The 16,230-nt window shown below is 51.1% G+C and overlaps 1 protein-coding gene across 3 annotated transcripts in view; it reads right to left on the reverse strand.

Annotated features, from left to right (window-relative positions):
- The window catches only part of Abr (ABR activator of RhoGEF and GTPase), a 147,549-nt gene that overhangs the window by 66,598 nt on the left and 64,721 nt on the right, over nt 1–16,230 (reverse strand). For 2 of the 3 annotated variants that reach the window (XM_036195785.1, XM_036195784.1), the window contains one exon: nt 7,432–7,530. In XM_036195785.1, coding sequence (XP_036051678.1) covers nt 7,432–7,530 — 99 coding nt within the window. Of the gene's footprint in view, nt 1–7,431; nt 7,531–15,107; nt 15,292–16,230 lie in introns of those variants that run through there. The other variant, XM_036195786.1, reaches the window with a different exon arrangement.

Consider the following 16,230-nt stretch of genomic DNA (forward strand, 5'->3'; position numbering starts at 1 on the left):
CAGGCAGACTGTGACACTAATTAACATGCAATGACACCCAAGTCCTGCCTAGACAAGGCCACTGAAGGCAGAGCACCTGAAACAGTTTCTGTCTCAGGGCTGCTGTCACAGGTCCCAACACGCCATTTGCAAAGAGAGGGAACGGGAAGAAGCAATCTGCCAGGGCAGCCACAGCACATCCCTTCCCCCAGCTGAGCTCACAATCTCTAGCCCCCGGCTCCTACGTGTTCACCGTTCCCTAGTCTCTTCCACAATGGCCTCATGCCCTAGTCGGTCATAAGCTTCTTTGTCATGCTTCAGTGGAAGGGAGTGTTGCCTGGAGTCCAGCTCCTTAGCTGTTTCCTTTTGAGAAACAGAAGGCAGATCTTGTACTCAGGGGGTAAAACCATGAAGAGACTCAAGACCAGCTCAAGCCAGGTCTGTAAGGGTAGCACTCCAGAGGCTGAGGCAGGAAGACTGCACACAGACCAGCCTGGGCAACACAGCGAGAGCCTGTCTCAACAAAACCAAACAACTGGCTCAGATTCACCACTACCTCAGCTCTAGACCCTTGGTAAGGGAGAGGGAGAGGGAAGCAGGGGAACATGCCACCCTCCTACTTCCCACAATCGTGGCAGACATGAAGACATGGCTGAGTGAGCAGGATCTTTCCCACCAAGTGTGGCGTCAGTCTCAAGACTCTTTCTCAATGCCTGCTGACATGAAAATGAAAGCAGCCTGTCCTCCTTGCTTATCTGCACCGAGATCATCAGGGCCCACAAGTGGAAGGGGCAGTGACTCGGTAACTCGGCCATCTCTCAGCACTGTCTGGGATAATGCGGCCTTGGGTGCATTCTCTTCAGACAGAGCCTTTGGTATTTTCTAAATCACCCACAACGAGGCTGAGCACCATGGTGCGTGTCTGCTGTCCCAGCTGCTCAGGAGGCTGAGGCAGAAGATTGCACAATTACAAGCGTTTGATAACAGCCTGAAAAACAAAGGGAAACCCCCATCTCAAATCTTAAGAGATGAACAGACACTGTACTACAGTGGGCCGGCAGCACACTCACAGGGCAGGGAGGACACGCCTGACCAAGGGACAGCAGCCTATGTTAGGTATGGCTAACATTCTTCTCTCTGACGGCACTATGGAAAGGGTTCTCCAAGAACCTGTGTTTCCCTGCAGACCCAGGAGCGGTGGGGGCAGGATAGGGGTCCAGCCTGGGCTTTCTGGGGCTGTCGACTCTCACAGGATGACGTCATGAGCTGTCTAATAAGAGAGGCACTCTAGCCGAGAGTGAGTGAGGCAACTGCTGACAGTGCTGGCCTGATGCCATCACCCACCCTGAGGGAAAGCAGGCTCCCTCTGTGATATGACAGCCAGCCTGAGCTGATCACAGGAGCCAGCCTCCCAACTCTACTCCATCTTCCTTCTGATGGTGGCTGAGCCCAAATCTGTCCACAAGAGAAGTCTCAACTACCCAGACAATATCTGACTTCTGACTTTCTTTGTCCTCCACCAAGTCCAGATACCATGACAAAGCTGGGGCCAAGAAGACCCACTGACCCTCTTGACACTAGAACCAAGTAGCCTTCAGTACCTTCTAGCAAGTCCTTGCTAGAAAACAGGATGGGAGTCAAGCTGGGTCAGGCCAGGCAGTGTGGCCTGGAGCCCAGAGCCTGCCATTTAAAAGCTGTGGGCAAGTCACTCCCCATTTCTGGGTGTATCATCACTTCACTAGCAGACTCCTGTTGGACCGACATGGTATTACTTTCTCAAGAGAACCAACGGGAAGATCAAATCTTAAGTCATACATTACACAAAGTATCTAGGTCCTGGACAGATAGCTTAGCGGTAAAGATTGCTTCCTGCTCCTGCAGAGGACCTGGGTTCAGTCCTCAGCACCCACATGATGGCTTGCAACCACCTTGTAACTCCAGTTCCAGGGGATCTGATGCCCTCTTCTTGTCTCTAGCTGGTGTGTGCATGTGGTGCACATAAACTCAGGCAGACATGCACATATATATATATATATATATATAAAATAATAAATCTTTAAAAAATAACGAAGTATCTATTACATGTTTGGCATATAGAAGACAAGCAATATTGTGAAAACTGAACCAGGTGCCGGACACAAGGGCAATCCCTAACACCCAGTGGTATGCCTGGAACACATACAATCCCAGTCCTCATGGGGTTTCCAGTCTAGCAGAGGAGACAAATGAAACACAAGGAGATGATCCAGCATCTGATTATACACAGCAGTGAGTGCAATGAAGAAAATAAGGAGAGCACCCTACCCCCACCCCCGAGGCAGGATGGTCAGATGGCTTCTCCAAAGAGGGGACATTTACTCTGAGATAGAAACAGGGCGGCCTAAGGGGCTCATACTCATCAAGATTTCCTTGATGGCTGATCTGGAGTCAGAAGCAGGCTTGGTGGGAGTCAGCGGCTGAAGGCCGTCAAGCTTGTGTGCAGCGGGCAAGGAGAGGTGCGGGGCTGAGGCAGGCTGGGTGATCACGGAGGGCCTTCCTGCAGAGGGCCGTACAGCTTTGACCACACAACTGACCATGCATTCTGCAGGGGGATGTAAGCAGAGGGAGTAACACAAGTCCAGTGTGTGGGAGATCATTCTGATGATCCCTGATCTCCTGCCTTAAGAACAGTAGACTCTATTTGAAAAAACGGATTGAAACAAATCAAGCCACTTGGTAGCGGCCAGTGTGAGGCAGGATAATCCAAACCTGGATTGTAAATCCCAACCAAGTGGTTCCAAGACTGTACTGCAGCAGCTAGGTTAAGGCTTCACAGAGGAGGTACAAGAAATGAAGCCTCTAAAGCTGGAGCTGAGCAGGTGGGGAGCTGCATGGGGACTCCCCTGCAGAGGTGACATAACACGCTGCCCTTTCCATCTCTATCTAAGACCCAGTGGACAAGTACAAGTCGCCACAGAGCCCCAAAGCCACTCAACTACATCACAGCATGTATGACTGCAGGCCAGAAGAGGGCATCAGATCTCATTATAGATGGTTGTGAGCCACCTTGTGGTTGCTGGGAATTGAACTCAGGACCTCTGGAAGAGCAGTCAGTGCTCTTAACCTCTGAGCCATCTCTCCAGCCCCACGATCCCCACTTTGGAGGGAGCCAAGGAAGTGGGAGAACAGTCCTGGGAAGGTTAAGATTTCTCAGAAGCAGGCTGCTAGGGAAGCTACCTCCTACACCAAGACTGGCCCAACAGCTCTGCTTCCTCCTGAACTTCCCACTATCTACAAAAGGGGAAGAAAAGTCGTCTAACCAGGACCAGTCACATGGACCAGCCTGCACTGGAGGCCTGAGACTTTCTCACCAGATGAAGGATGTTTGTTCTCACCCCATTCTCCATGGGAAGGGGGAAGGGCTGGCTGGTCCTCAGTCAGTTATTTTTATCTGAAGATTCACATACAGGCCTCTGGGCCAGGAGGACTCAGAGGGCAGTCCCCTCTCACTGAGCTTTGACTCAACACTGCCGTGAGGGCCAGGGAGCTAGTACCCCAGCTGCCTTCACTCTCCTCCCTGCTCCAGCTGTATGGCAAGGCGGAGAGGGAGGCTGTGAGAAGAACTCCCAGAGAGAACCCCTGGGTGACCTCAACTCGGACCCTGGGAGCTTCTCCCGAGGACAGGGCTGGGCCAATTCTGACCTCACACAGTCACGTCTACTCTGTCGTCCAGCAAGTGGCCTTTCAAAACAGGAGAAAGAAATCTGCCCACTTCCTCCACCTCCCCAGAGGCCTGGTCCCTGCCAGGCGCAGTTACTAACCTAGCTTTGGCTGCTTCTTGGAGCTCAGGGAGGAGTAGTAAGCCTGGCACACAGGTGGAGATACCGTAGGACTATGGACCAAAACAGTCAAAATGAAAGGCTAAGAGGAGAAGGCAATGGAGCTAGCTGTGGTAAACCATGGCTCCAAGGTGGGATGGACTGTAGGCGACAGTCCACACCTGTACAGGACACATGTAGAATCCATTTAGTTTTCTCTTCTTTCTTTTACAGCCCCTACCCCTCCTCCACACACATACACAAAAACCAAACCAAACCAACCAACCAAACAAACAAAAAACCCCAGGGCTCCCAGACCTCGAGTAACAGACACGCATCAGTTAGGAACAGTGGCTTCGAGAAGATTACTAAACCTGGCTCCAGCCGACACCCAGGGGCTGGGAACAGAGCCGTTGTGTGACTTTCCTGTCTGTGTGTTCTCTGTCTGCCTGTGTGTACAGTCTTAGGTACACAGGCCTGGTCCTTTGCATACCAGGAAGTACTGAGGGGAAACAGACACTTTGCACTTCCAAGCCACTTTCCATTTTGAAGTCACTCCCTGAAGGCTAAGGGGACCTGTGGTTAGAGGAGAGAAAGCCAAAGGAACGCTCTTGCCTCTAAGCTAGACCACCCAGGAAAAGCAGCACTGAGCTCCTCAGTGGCAGAAAGGGGAGGCCTCCTGATCTGTGAAGGAGGGAGGGCCTGAGGCCTTATCGTTCAGGTTTATCTGGAGCAGAGGCAGGGGAGAGCCCAGCCCACCCACTCCCTGGGCCTTCCTCTCTTCTCTCTGTCTCTCCGGCTCCAGAGTGGCCAGAGTGAACAGGGTAGGATTGGCGAGCGTGCAAATGCACAGCACTGTTGTGCCTTTGGGGCAGGAGCGGTTGGGAAGGTGTGGCAGGGAGCCGCCCTCCTGGCTCCTCCATCTATCTTTGCCCAGGTGAGAACATCTGATGAGGGAGGTTGGAATGTAAGAGGCATGCCTCTCGGGGTACCTCCTCCTCTGTTGGTGTGTGTGTGGGGGAGGGGAGCCCAAAGCCTCCTGCAGCCTCTAGAGTGCCGGGCTCACAGGCACATACCACTACACCTGGCAAGACATCAATTTTCACACCCACCGTTATCTAAGACACAGGAGGCAGAAGCAGGAAGATAGTTCCAAGTTTGGGGTCAGCCTGATCTACACAGCAAGACCCTGTCTCAAAACAAAACCAAAAAGGGCACAGGAGCCTTCCTTGCTCAGCTCTGTAGGAAATAGTAAGCATGCCAGGTAACACACAGGCCCTTTTCTAAGAACCAAATACAGTTCATTACCTTCACTGCAGTCCCACGTAGAGAGTACTACTCGTGACCCCAGACTGCAGATGGAAACACAAGCACAGTCTTCTCACTGTGTGCAGGTAAGGGGTGAAGTGGGACTCACAGCCAGGCAGTCCGGTCTCTGTCAGACCTGCAGTCCACTAGTAATGCAGCTTTGGATCCAGCGACCCCGGTCTGTCTGCCTCCTGTCTTTACTACCCAGCACCGTACTAGGTCCCAAAGGATCACCTGATCTTCTCAATCCAGAGAGTGGGAGAGGTGCCAACTGTTTTGTTATCGTTAGTTAGCTGTGGTTACCCACATTCTGAAAACACCAGTGTGTGTTTGGACTTTCCAAGGCAGAGGCTACATGACTTTTATTATGATATACTGCTAACATCATTCAACTTTATTAATTAATGCTAATAACTTATTGTACCTAATTTGTCTATAGGGTTGTATTCATAGGAAAATAGTGTATCTAGGATTCAGTACTATCCAGGGTTTTTCAGGCATTCACTGTGGGTCTTGGAACAGATCCTCAAGAGAATGGAGGGGGCAACTGTATAATCTTCAGATAAGAAAACCGAGGATCAAAGAGTTTATGCATAACTTTCCAAAGGCAATGGTCTTATCTGTCTAGCTCAGGTTGGCATTTAAATCATACTGTCCAGCCTCAGCCTATGGAGTTCTGGAATTATAAGCATACACTCTCACATCTGGCAAAGCAGTGGTTTTTGAATTCACAAAACATTTTTTGTTTGTTTTGTTTTTCAAGAAAGGGTTTCTCTGTATAGCTCTGGCCGTCTTGGAACTCACTCTGTAGACCAGGCTGGCCTCGAACTCACAGAGATGGGCCTGCCTCTGCCTCCTGAGTGCTGGGATTAAAGGTCTACCCCACCACCACCCAGGGAATCCACAAAACATTTAAGAAATAATGTAGTGGGTCCAAATGTAAGTGTAACTGTAGCACTTGTGAGGTGGAGGTTAAGGATCAGGTGTTCAAAGCCAGCCTCAGCTACAGAGTGAGTTCAAGACTACATAAGAAAGAGAGAAAGAGATGAGCAGGGAGAGAAGAGGAGCAGGATTACAATAAAAGGCCAAGCGTCCCTGCACACATCTATGCACACACATCCCGACAGCACCTGACCTTTACTGCTGCTGATGCACACTGACATTCTTTTCATTTGTTTTAAAATGCTGATTCCAGCCTCCACACTTTCACAACCCACCAAGGGGTCCAGTTGCATAGTTTGTAAACAATACACTTATCCCTGCTGTTAACAGCAGGGTAAGGCTATGTCCTAGTCTTGGCTCTAGATTCAGATCAGACTCCTATCTGCCATTGTCTCCCATTTGGGAATCATCACTGGGCTTACCAATAAACTCCCAGGGAGACTCTAAGACAAGCTCTGCACAGTGCCCTGCAAAGCAGCTTTACATTCCTTGGGTAATAAATGTCAAGACACTGAAAGACACCTCATATCATAGCAAGTCTATAAACGTTATCTTACTTATCTACGGTTACCTCTGATTCTCTAGCACTTTTTATTTGTTTGCTTTGTCTTTATAGCTTTTTGAGACAAAGTTTTTGGACTGGCCTGAAATTCAATATGTAGCCCACGCTGGCTTCAAACTCATGATGATCCTCCTGCTTCAGTGTTTTTTTTTTAATAGTATTTTATGTGATCTGACTGCACAACACCCAGAGAAAAGAATTCACACTGCACAATCACTCTGCATAATACCCAGACACATCTAATAAGCACTTTCCTCAAAGGCAAGTGCATCTGTGTGGTGCTTTTATCTCTGGAGAATGTTTTAATAGTCACCACCCAATCTGACTCACACAACACCACCTTCATCACTACCGAGAGCTCAGGCTGGTCTAACGCTTCTGCATTACAGCACTTTTAAAAACAGACACCTTCCATCTCACATTTCCCGACAGAGAGCCTTCAGGATGGTGCTAATGGTCTCTCTTCCTGGGGAAGGGGAAGGACTTGGACCCAGGGTGACAAAGAGGTCTCAGCTTGATTGACTGGTAGACACTACCCAGAGCACAGTGTTGGGGAGGTAACAAGGTGCCCACCAGTACATAGCACTGTATCATTCATAATCCAACATCACAGTCATCACGATTGAGGAGAGTGCTAGTATTCCCACACCTGGGTGTCTTTTCCTGCCTCTCAGAGTGGGGTCATGGAGAGGTGGCAGTGACTGACCCAGTTCTCTGATGCCCAGCTGTGAACAGGACAGCTGTTGCCTCTCCTGTATAGGTCTTCTTCCTCTCCAATGCCAAGAGCAGTTTTTGAGCATCACATTGGCTAATAGGGAGCAACACCCTCTTGCAGGTACTCACCAGCAACAGGGCTTCCAGCTGGTTAATGTAGATTTCTTCACTGGCCAGAAAGCCCGAGAGAACTAGCTTCCTCATCTCCAGGCCCTTCCCTGCCTCCACCTGCAAGAAAGCAAGCCAAAAGCCAACAGCTCATGAGAAAGGGGTCAAAGCTCGATGCTTCTTTGCATTTTTCCCTCTTCTTTTAACCAACATGTTCAAAGGTGATAAAAAGAAAAACCAGATGATTAACATTTTTTTTTTTTTTTTTGGATTAACATTATTATTGCTGTTTGTTTTCACACAGAATCCCATTCTGTAGTCCAAGCTGGTCTGGAACCCACAGCAATACTCCTGCCTCAACATCTCAAGTGCCAAGGATACCGTCATGAGCCTCCACGCTCTGCCAGGTACTGTATTACAGAAAGTCTGCAAAATACTAACACGTCAAAGAAAAAGCGGTCACCCACATTCCCGCTACCATCTTGTGTTGCTTCCTCCCATCCTTCTCAGCAATTCTGCGCTCAACCATTTTCTACCTAGGGAACCTTCTAATGGGGACGAGGGTCACCAAGGGCCTGCTTTATGTCTGGGCTGAAGAGGTAAGAGGGGAAAAAGATACTCTCTCATGACTAAGGCTGAGCCTGGCTACCGACGATGGAACAGCCAAAGACAGACACGGCCCCCCAGAGGAAGTGATATATAAACTCAGACAGGGCTGGAGAATGGGACGGAAATGGGTATGGGAGCCCAGGCCTTGTGGCCACTTGTGCTGAGGTCTTCCTGCCCTAGGGGCTCAGCACCATAACAGGTGTCAGCTGTGGCCGCCCACGCTTACCTCAGCCATTCCTTATGATGTAAGGCACAGACCCACACTAGATTTCCCTTCCTCTGAATTCCTGTTCCCCTGTGGTGATGGATCATGCCTTGTTCAGCCCAGATGCCACCAACCAGCACAGTGGCTGGGACAGAGGAAGTGTTAAAACTTATCTACCTTCAGTGAAAAGCATGGAACTGTCACCATGGAGGACCCTCAAGCTTTATTCCTGGCTGCTCTTCAGTATTCCCCCCTCCCCTCTGCCATGTTTGGAAGCATCCCTGGCTATCTCCAGGATTGGTTCCTCCCACTAAGTTCTCCTAACTGGCCTCTGAATTCTCCCTCTCTCCAGCCCACTGCAGTAAGGTCCATTTCCCAAGAACACCTTCTGGTCAAAGACTTGACATAAATACTACAAATTCAATTAGGAGAGATATGGTCACTTATCTGTTCACTCGACAAATAGTTACTGAGTGCACGGCAGCCCGTGGCTACAACAGGAAATGAGCAGAACCCTGTGCCTGCTGTCACCTGGTTTATAATCCAGTCGGAGAGAAAGACAATGAAACAAACAAACAAACAAACAAACAAACAAATAGGACATAAATTGAGACCTGGGCTGCGGCAGATCTTACTTAAATACCTGCAGCAGCCTCAGGGTCTTCCCTATCTCCCCATCTCTTCCAGAGCCAAAGCCTAGCCATGTCTGCCTTCCCAACAAGCTAGTCATGCTCAGACCCAGAAGCTGGGCTCTCCCTCACGGGGCCTGATGCGCTCTTCCCTTGGCTAAGTGACACCTCTTCCTCACAGCACAGCCGAGGTCTCACCTCTTTCCCCAGCCTCAGCACCGAAAACCTGCACAGCCTTGAGGCTACCTGCCTGGCTAGGGGCTGATCTCCCTCGGGCCTTTGCAGCAACTGTATTACATTCTTCTTCCCTAAGACAATCCTCAATCCAGTGTCACAGCGGACCTTTACAAAGAAAGCCTTTTAACTCCTCTCCACACCTGCTTTATGGCCCTCAGGCACCCACGCTGAAGTGGGCTCTGTATTTCCCCATCGTACAATACAAACAAATGAGACTGTAAAGAGGCAGAGCAGGGACCCACCCCAGGTCCTCCAGCACCGACTCACCCTTGGGATGATTTCCTCCCTCTCCTGCACCCTTTCCAAGCTTGTACTTATATACCTGTTGTCTTAAACAGCTCCCTTCGGGGCATCAAACGCACACCCTTAGAGAGAGCCAGAAAAGTGTATCAAGCCACAGAGAAAACCCACCCCAGTGTCCCTGAAGGCTTTCCAAAGGAGTATTCTTCACACTTTTTCCTAAGTGGTTCAAAGGACTGAGGCTGCTGGGCCCTCAACTCTGAGAAGTTCTCTCACAGATGTCCACGAGTAGCTCCCTCAAACCTATGACTATGTAACTTTGATGACTCGGGGACTTGGTGGGTGTGATTAAATATAAGAAGATTCCTGGATTACCTAAGTGGGCCCTTAGCAGTCACAGGGTCCCCTATAAGAGGCAAGTAAGAAGCTGGGCGGTGATGGCGCATGCCTGTAATCTCAGCATTCGGGAGGCAGAGGCAGGCGGATCTCCGTGAGTTCGAGGCCAGCCTGGTCTACAAAGCGAGTTCCAGGACAGCCTCCAAAAGCTACAGAAAAACCCTGTCTTGAAGGAAAAAAAAAAAAGAGGGAAGTAAGAGAGCATGTGGCAATGATGTGGGGGTGGGTAAAGGATAAATTGCTGGCTTTTAGGCTACAGAATGGGACCTGTAGCCAGGGAATGTAGGGGAAAGGATTTATTCCTTGAAAGCTTCCAGAAGGTATGCAAGATCAGGTCTGTTTCTAGCCGTACCTTTGTGGCAATTTGTTTTGGCAGCAGTGGGAAACCCAGGACAAACCCCACTTGAAGGAAGTGCAGAGTTGTTTATTGATGGCTTCCCAACTACCAGGACCTGTGCTACATGCTCTTTACTGGCATCTCACAATCTGGTAGGTGTAACCATGAGGGCCCTGAGGCACAGAGGGTGCAAATGGCCAGTTGCTTGGAGACAGCCCAGCCTCCAACACAGCCTGGAGTATAGATCAGAGGTTGCAGCAGGGCTCCAGGCCTCAAGCCGGATCCACAGCGGCCTCCCAGCTTGACCTACACTTGCCCTCCAGGCTGCAGATCACTGCTCCCCCTCTGTGCCTCCTTTCTCCCTTGTTCCCCGACACCCAGGCATCTGGTAAACAATTTGTAGAGAGGTGAGCTCCTTAGGGCTCCTTAGGCTCTGGAGATCAGGCGATCTGCAGGCCCTGCTCTGAAGAAGCCTTCTCTCGATGTGGAGCAAAACCTCTCGGCCTTCTAACAGTCTATTTTAACATGACCCTCACCTAATAATCCTATCCCTAAGACTGGTTTTGAGAAGAGATCTCTGGAAGACTGGCTCTTAAAAGGTAATAATCAGTCCCCACTCTGGATTACACCCCTAAAATTCAAGCTAGGATGGGGTGTAGACAACTGAGAGTTTAGTGATATGAAATTAAGCTCTGTAAATTTTACTAACAGTAAGCCTGTTGCTTAGTTAGCCCTATAAAGACTTCCATCTCTGGGCAAGGGGCCGCTTTCTTGAGATCCTATGTATTTCTTTCTGCTTTGGAACAATCTGGAAATAGTTGCACCTGCTTCTTGAGTTATTGTCTGGCTTCTGCTCTCTTGCAACATACCCAATAAACTTTAAATAAATAAATAAATACTGTAAATTCACAACTGTTTCTTCAGTCCTTGTAGGGGACGTGATTGTCTCATAAAATACCAGGGCTCAGCATTCATTTGTTCCTTCACTACCACAGGCTGGGCTCTGGTAACACAACTGCAGAGACGTTTGGCTGTTCTCGGCATGTCTTCCAGAGATGCCTATGTTCACCGAATGCCCTGGGCAAATGTTCTGCCACAGAGCTAGCCATTCCCACACAGGAGAGCCGTCATCTCTTTCTTTCCAACCAGGGCTTACAAACTGCAGCCCTAGTGAACCCCTCTATCCCCGGCAATGTACACAGCCTGCTAGGCTGGAAGTTTGTCATCCTGAGGCTCCCAGGTCACTACGGTAGTGTCTATTGATAAGCTGTGGCCAGCTCTGGCCTGGGCTTCCGCAGTGTTTAGGGGCTAAATAAAGCCTCCTAAGGTTTGGTTCTAGGCCAAGTCAAGAAACAATCTTTCCAGAGCCCTTTATCTTTTCCGAGGCAACAGTGAAGGCTGAGCAGGCGGGGCCAGCTCTAGCTCTGTTTTAAAGGCACAAGGTGAGCAGCAAGGGCCTTAGACTTTGCAGAAAGCGGAGTTTAGCCCATGGGCCATACCAGTTTGCTAGAACATTCAACACAGCTGGCTGCTGTTATACCTAAGAGAGTACAGTACATGGAGTCTCTCCTTTCCCCAAGTGCTCCTTCTCCTGGTGGTAGATCTTCATGGTCTGCCTTGCTGCTATCTAAAGCTTTGGGCAGATCCAATAATCCATACCTGTGTAAGAACCTCAGTTGCTCATAACCCACCACTACAGTCCAGACACTGGCTTGTTACTTAATACCATTCTTTACAACTGTTTTGGTTTTTTTCCTGTTTGAGACAGAGCCTTTTATATATGGCCTCAAATTTGTCCTCCTCGGCCTCAGCTTCCAAGCACTGGGATTATAGGCATGTATCACTAAACACAGCCAGTGCTGATTCTGTCTTTCTTTCCTTTTTTTAAAAGACAAGTTCTCACCAGTTAGACCAGGCTGACCCTTGAATTCACAGAGATTCTCCTGCCTCTGCCACCCAAGTGCTGGGATTAAAAGCATGCTCTACCATGCTCTACTAAGTACTGATTTTTTAGAGACAGTCTTACCCTAAGCCTTATATCAAATCATAGGAATGATGTATTAGTCCTATGTTTCTTTATCTACATTAAACCATATATTTAACTTGAAGATGTATATATCAAGGTGTCACCTATAACTGTCCCTCAAGTCACCACCTATATGGCTCATACCTCGGGAAACACCAAGGGAGAGTTGGGGACTGCTGGAGCCTGAGAGAATAGAGAGACCTGAGTGGCTGAACAGGAATTCAGGCATTTCAGACAACCCATTCTCTTCAAGCACAGAAGACCACCTGAAGAGTTACTATGGAATACAAAAGGGCTTTTTATTCCTGACAAATGAGTTCCTCAAAATAGCAGCTTCCACCAGGCCCCACCCGTCAGCCCTCTCTACCTTTAAATAGAACCCTGTGAAAATCTTTTTGGAAAAGTATGCACCGTTTTGCAGATGGGATGGGATGTTGCTATCGGTATCTACATTATGAGTTTACAGATCCTTAACTCCTCCAAGGAAGCTGGGTTGTGTGTGAGACACAGCAAGCTCCAGCCTCCGCTCTGGAGAAGACTGCCAGCCAGCTATGCACCTACCCCTTAGGAGGATGAAGCACCTCGGAGATCACAGCGAACACAGGATTGATTTATAGGGCTGGCATTTGGGCAAGTGCACAGCAACACAACTACTGTTTAAGGTAAGTACTCCTGGAGCAAAGTAATAGCAAAGAGCAAATTGCCTTGGAGTCCTACCAGCCGCCACGGAGGAGTGAGCCAAGACCATCTGCAGCCAAGACGAGGAGAGCACCATTGAGAACGGCCCTTGGTCCCCTGCACACTTGCCTGTGCACACAGGTTCCTGGTCCAGCCCTGACTCAATCAGAAGTGCTCTCTCTCCTCCTCTGAATCTGGGGACCTTCTTGTTGTTTCTGAAACAGAGTCTACTCATAACCCATACTGACTTGGAACTCACTATGTAGTTCAGGTTGGCCTTGAACATGGTGCTCCCCCTGCCTCAGTCTCCTGATGTCACCACCACACCTGGATGCTGGTATTCTCTGATCAGAACGCTTCTCACGGCCTGTACGCTTTCTGACTTCACTTTTCTGTCCCCCTTGAACTTGATCCTTGACTCTGTGAGAAAGGATCACACCCTTGTCACCTCCACAGAGCCAGGCTGAGCACTTAGGCTAGACTACAACCTGACTGCACTTGTGGAATGAGCTGATGATGGGCTCGATTTCCACATCTCCGCAGCCCTGCCTGGTCTATCCAAGGCCAAGCCTGATGGGGGGAAATAGTGTCAGAGAGGTATTACAGATGAGCAAGAAGCTCCCAGGCTGAAGTTATCTCCAGAAACACCGAAGAGGGACCAGAAGGGGGAGGGAGGGGAGAGGAAGGGAGAGGAGGGCTCTATCCAGGCATCATGGGACCTGGGAGGAAGGGTGATGTTAGGCAGGCTATGTGTCCAGGTCCCCGTTGACAAACCATGTGCCACCCCACCAAGACCATCTCTGAGATGAAATAAGGCCAGGAATCAGGCATAGCTTTTGTGTGTCCAGACAACTCTCAATCATTCCAAAAATTCTCACTGGTCCCAGGCATATAGATACCTGGTACCACGCAATGGTGAGCAGTGAGCATGATGAAGTTATATACCACAACCCAGAGAAAGGAAGTGCCTAGGAGGCAGCATGAGTGGTATTGATGCCCGTGCTGGAAAGGCTGGGAAGGTTCATCAGGCACCTTATCAACTGGCCATCCCATGACTGCTGAACTCCAGCATGCTCCTTGGATCATAAAGAGGCTGATGGGAAGGCTGGCCAAAACCGAAGTACAGAGGTCTTGTGGGTCCAACAAGGGCCATGACTTACTCTGGTGCTCTAAACTAGCACCAGATTACCAAACAGAGATGCGGTGCCAGGATCCCATCGCAGCTCCCACCCAAGCCTGCTGCAGTCACTGCTCCATCCCAACCCCGCGTATCTGCCACCTACCTAAGCTGGGTCTGCAGTCTATTTTTAATCTCCATGAGCTCCTTCTTGGAGCCACACCGGAGTGTGGGTAGAGCTGCGATCATCTCATGGAGGGAAGACTCAGGGAGTCTCAGACACCTAGTCTTGGCAATGCATTGGACACCACACCCTCCGGGGGCCATGTGGTTAGGAAGCTGGCTTTGCAGTGTGCATACCCTACTACAGTCCTCCACAGGCCCTTCCTTCCTCTGGGCACAGAAGAGAGGAACAACAGGCTCTGGCTAGAGTTCTTAAAGGTAGGTGTGGGTGAAAGAAAGACCAATCCAGAGCTGGCATTCGGGGGGGGGGGGGGACTGTACCCCTGGGGAAAGGAAGGACATAGAAGAAGGCAAAGTATTGGCACAGCCCCTTCCCTCCTGATTGGCCTCTCTAGGAGCTCTGCTGCAGGTTTACAAGCCTAGAGGAGGTGGGCCAAGCCTGCCTATGTCCACCCTGGGGAAAATGCTTACCTACCTGACAGCTGTTCCCACCCCCTCTCCCTAGCTGATTCAATTATTTCCCTTCAAGCAAGTCCAAGTGACCCCCGACTCTTGATCTTTCTAAATGGCCACTTGCATTAGTCAAGACGCATCAAGTCGCCAGTCTCCTCCTTGGAAAAGGGGCAGCTCCCATGGCCACACTTCACAAATGCCCTTATCCTTTGGTTGCCACGGAAACAATGAATTATTGCCCACCAGTTTCAAGTCAGCCAGCTCCTCTGGGGGCAACAGACTCTCATCAGTGACAGGCCACCGGGTGACTCATGTCACTGCCAAAAAGATCCCCTAACACAGCTGACTGAGGGGAAAGCCAGCAGTCACTCCACCTCTCCTTCAAGAACAGCTGCTGAGAGCGCACAGCCCTCAATCCTCCGGCAGGAACGTACCAGCCCATCTCATGCTGAGTTAAGACTCTTCCACTCAGCCATGAGGCTTGTGCACACATCAGCCATTTCTCTCCAAACACGGCTTCAGCATCAGTCAAGAGCTGCCAGCCCTGCCCCCTCCCCACAAGCATCCAGGGCGTGTCACATTCCCACCTTCACGGCCACCAAGAAGGGGGACCCTGAGCCAGGGCTGGTCGGGGTTCCCAGTTCACACTCCTCCAGGAGAAACACATCTTCATCCTCCAGAACCTTGTCCAAAAAGCCTATTGCCTCCTCTTCCTCTTCCATGGCAGCCAGAGCCGCAGAGGGCAAACAGGAAGCAGGGTCCACGCAGCAGCAGCAGCAGCAGCAGCGGCGGCGGCAGTAGCAGCGGCAGCAGCAGCCGCCGCGCGCCCCAGCAGGGAGGCAGGCAGGGGACGGGCGGGCGGGGAAGAGCGTAGGGCAGGCCTACACCAGCATGTTGGCCTCCGCGGAGTCGGTCCTGGCACCTGGCCACCGGCTCGCGATGAAAGGCTCCATTATGAACCTTTTCCTGCTGCCGCTTTCCAGCCGTCCTGCGCGCCGGGCCCGCCTCCCGCGTGTCCCCACCCTGCGAAAGGGGAAGCGGGGCCTCCCGGCGGCCGCTCGCGGGATGAACGCAGGGCAGGGGCGGCAGCCAGTGTCCTCCGCGGTCCCTTCCTTCTTCAGGCGCCGCTCCGCTCGCCCCAGGCCCGCTGCCGGGCTCGTCCAGGCGCCCCGCCGCCGCGCTGCCGGCCCCACAGAGCCCGCCCTTTCTGGACCCGGAGGCCCGATTGCTCCAAATGCACAGGAAACGCACGTCTTGACTTGCGAGGTGGAGCTGCTCGTTCCCTCTGTGGTCACCGGGCGGGCGAGCGGCTGGCGGAGGCTTCTGGAGCAGAGGAGGAGGGAGGGAGGAGGCCGCAGACAGGCCGGGCGGGCGCCGGGGGGAGGTCTGCTTCCCAGAGACAAGCTTTATTTACAACTTCTCGCCGGAGCCCTCGGGCAAAGGGGGGGGGGGCCGCAGGAGAGCGGCTTCCCCCAGAAGCCACCCTTCATCCACCCCGTCTCCGTCCCCACGGGGTCATCACAAGCCAGAGCCCCCTTCGCACCTCGGCCTCCACAGCACCCTCGAGGCGGGGAGGCCCACTGCCGGTGAGAAACCGCAGTTGCCAATGCACCACGGTAGAGTGAACAAGGCTTTGTATTTGTACAGGAGGGGACTGGCCTGCTTCATGCTCAACCCGAGCACAGGGCCAGACAGGGTCCTAAGCACGTG

The sequence above is a fragment of the Onychomys torridus genome, chromosome 8 (assembly GCF_903995425.1).
Source record: "Onychomys torridus chromosome 8, mOncTor1.1, whole genome shotgun sequence".
Taxonomy (NCBI): domain Eukaryota; kingdom Metazoa; phylum Chordata; class Mammalia; order Rodentia; family Cricetidae; genus Onychomys; species Onychomys torridus.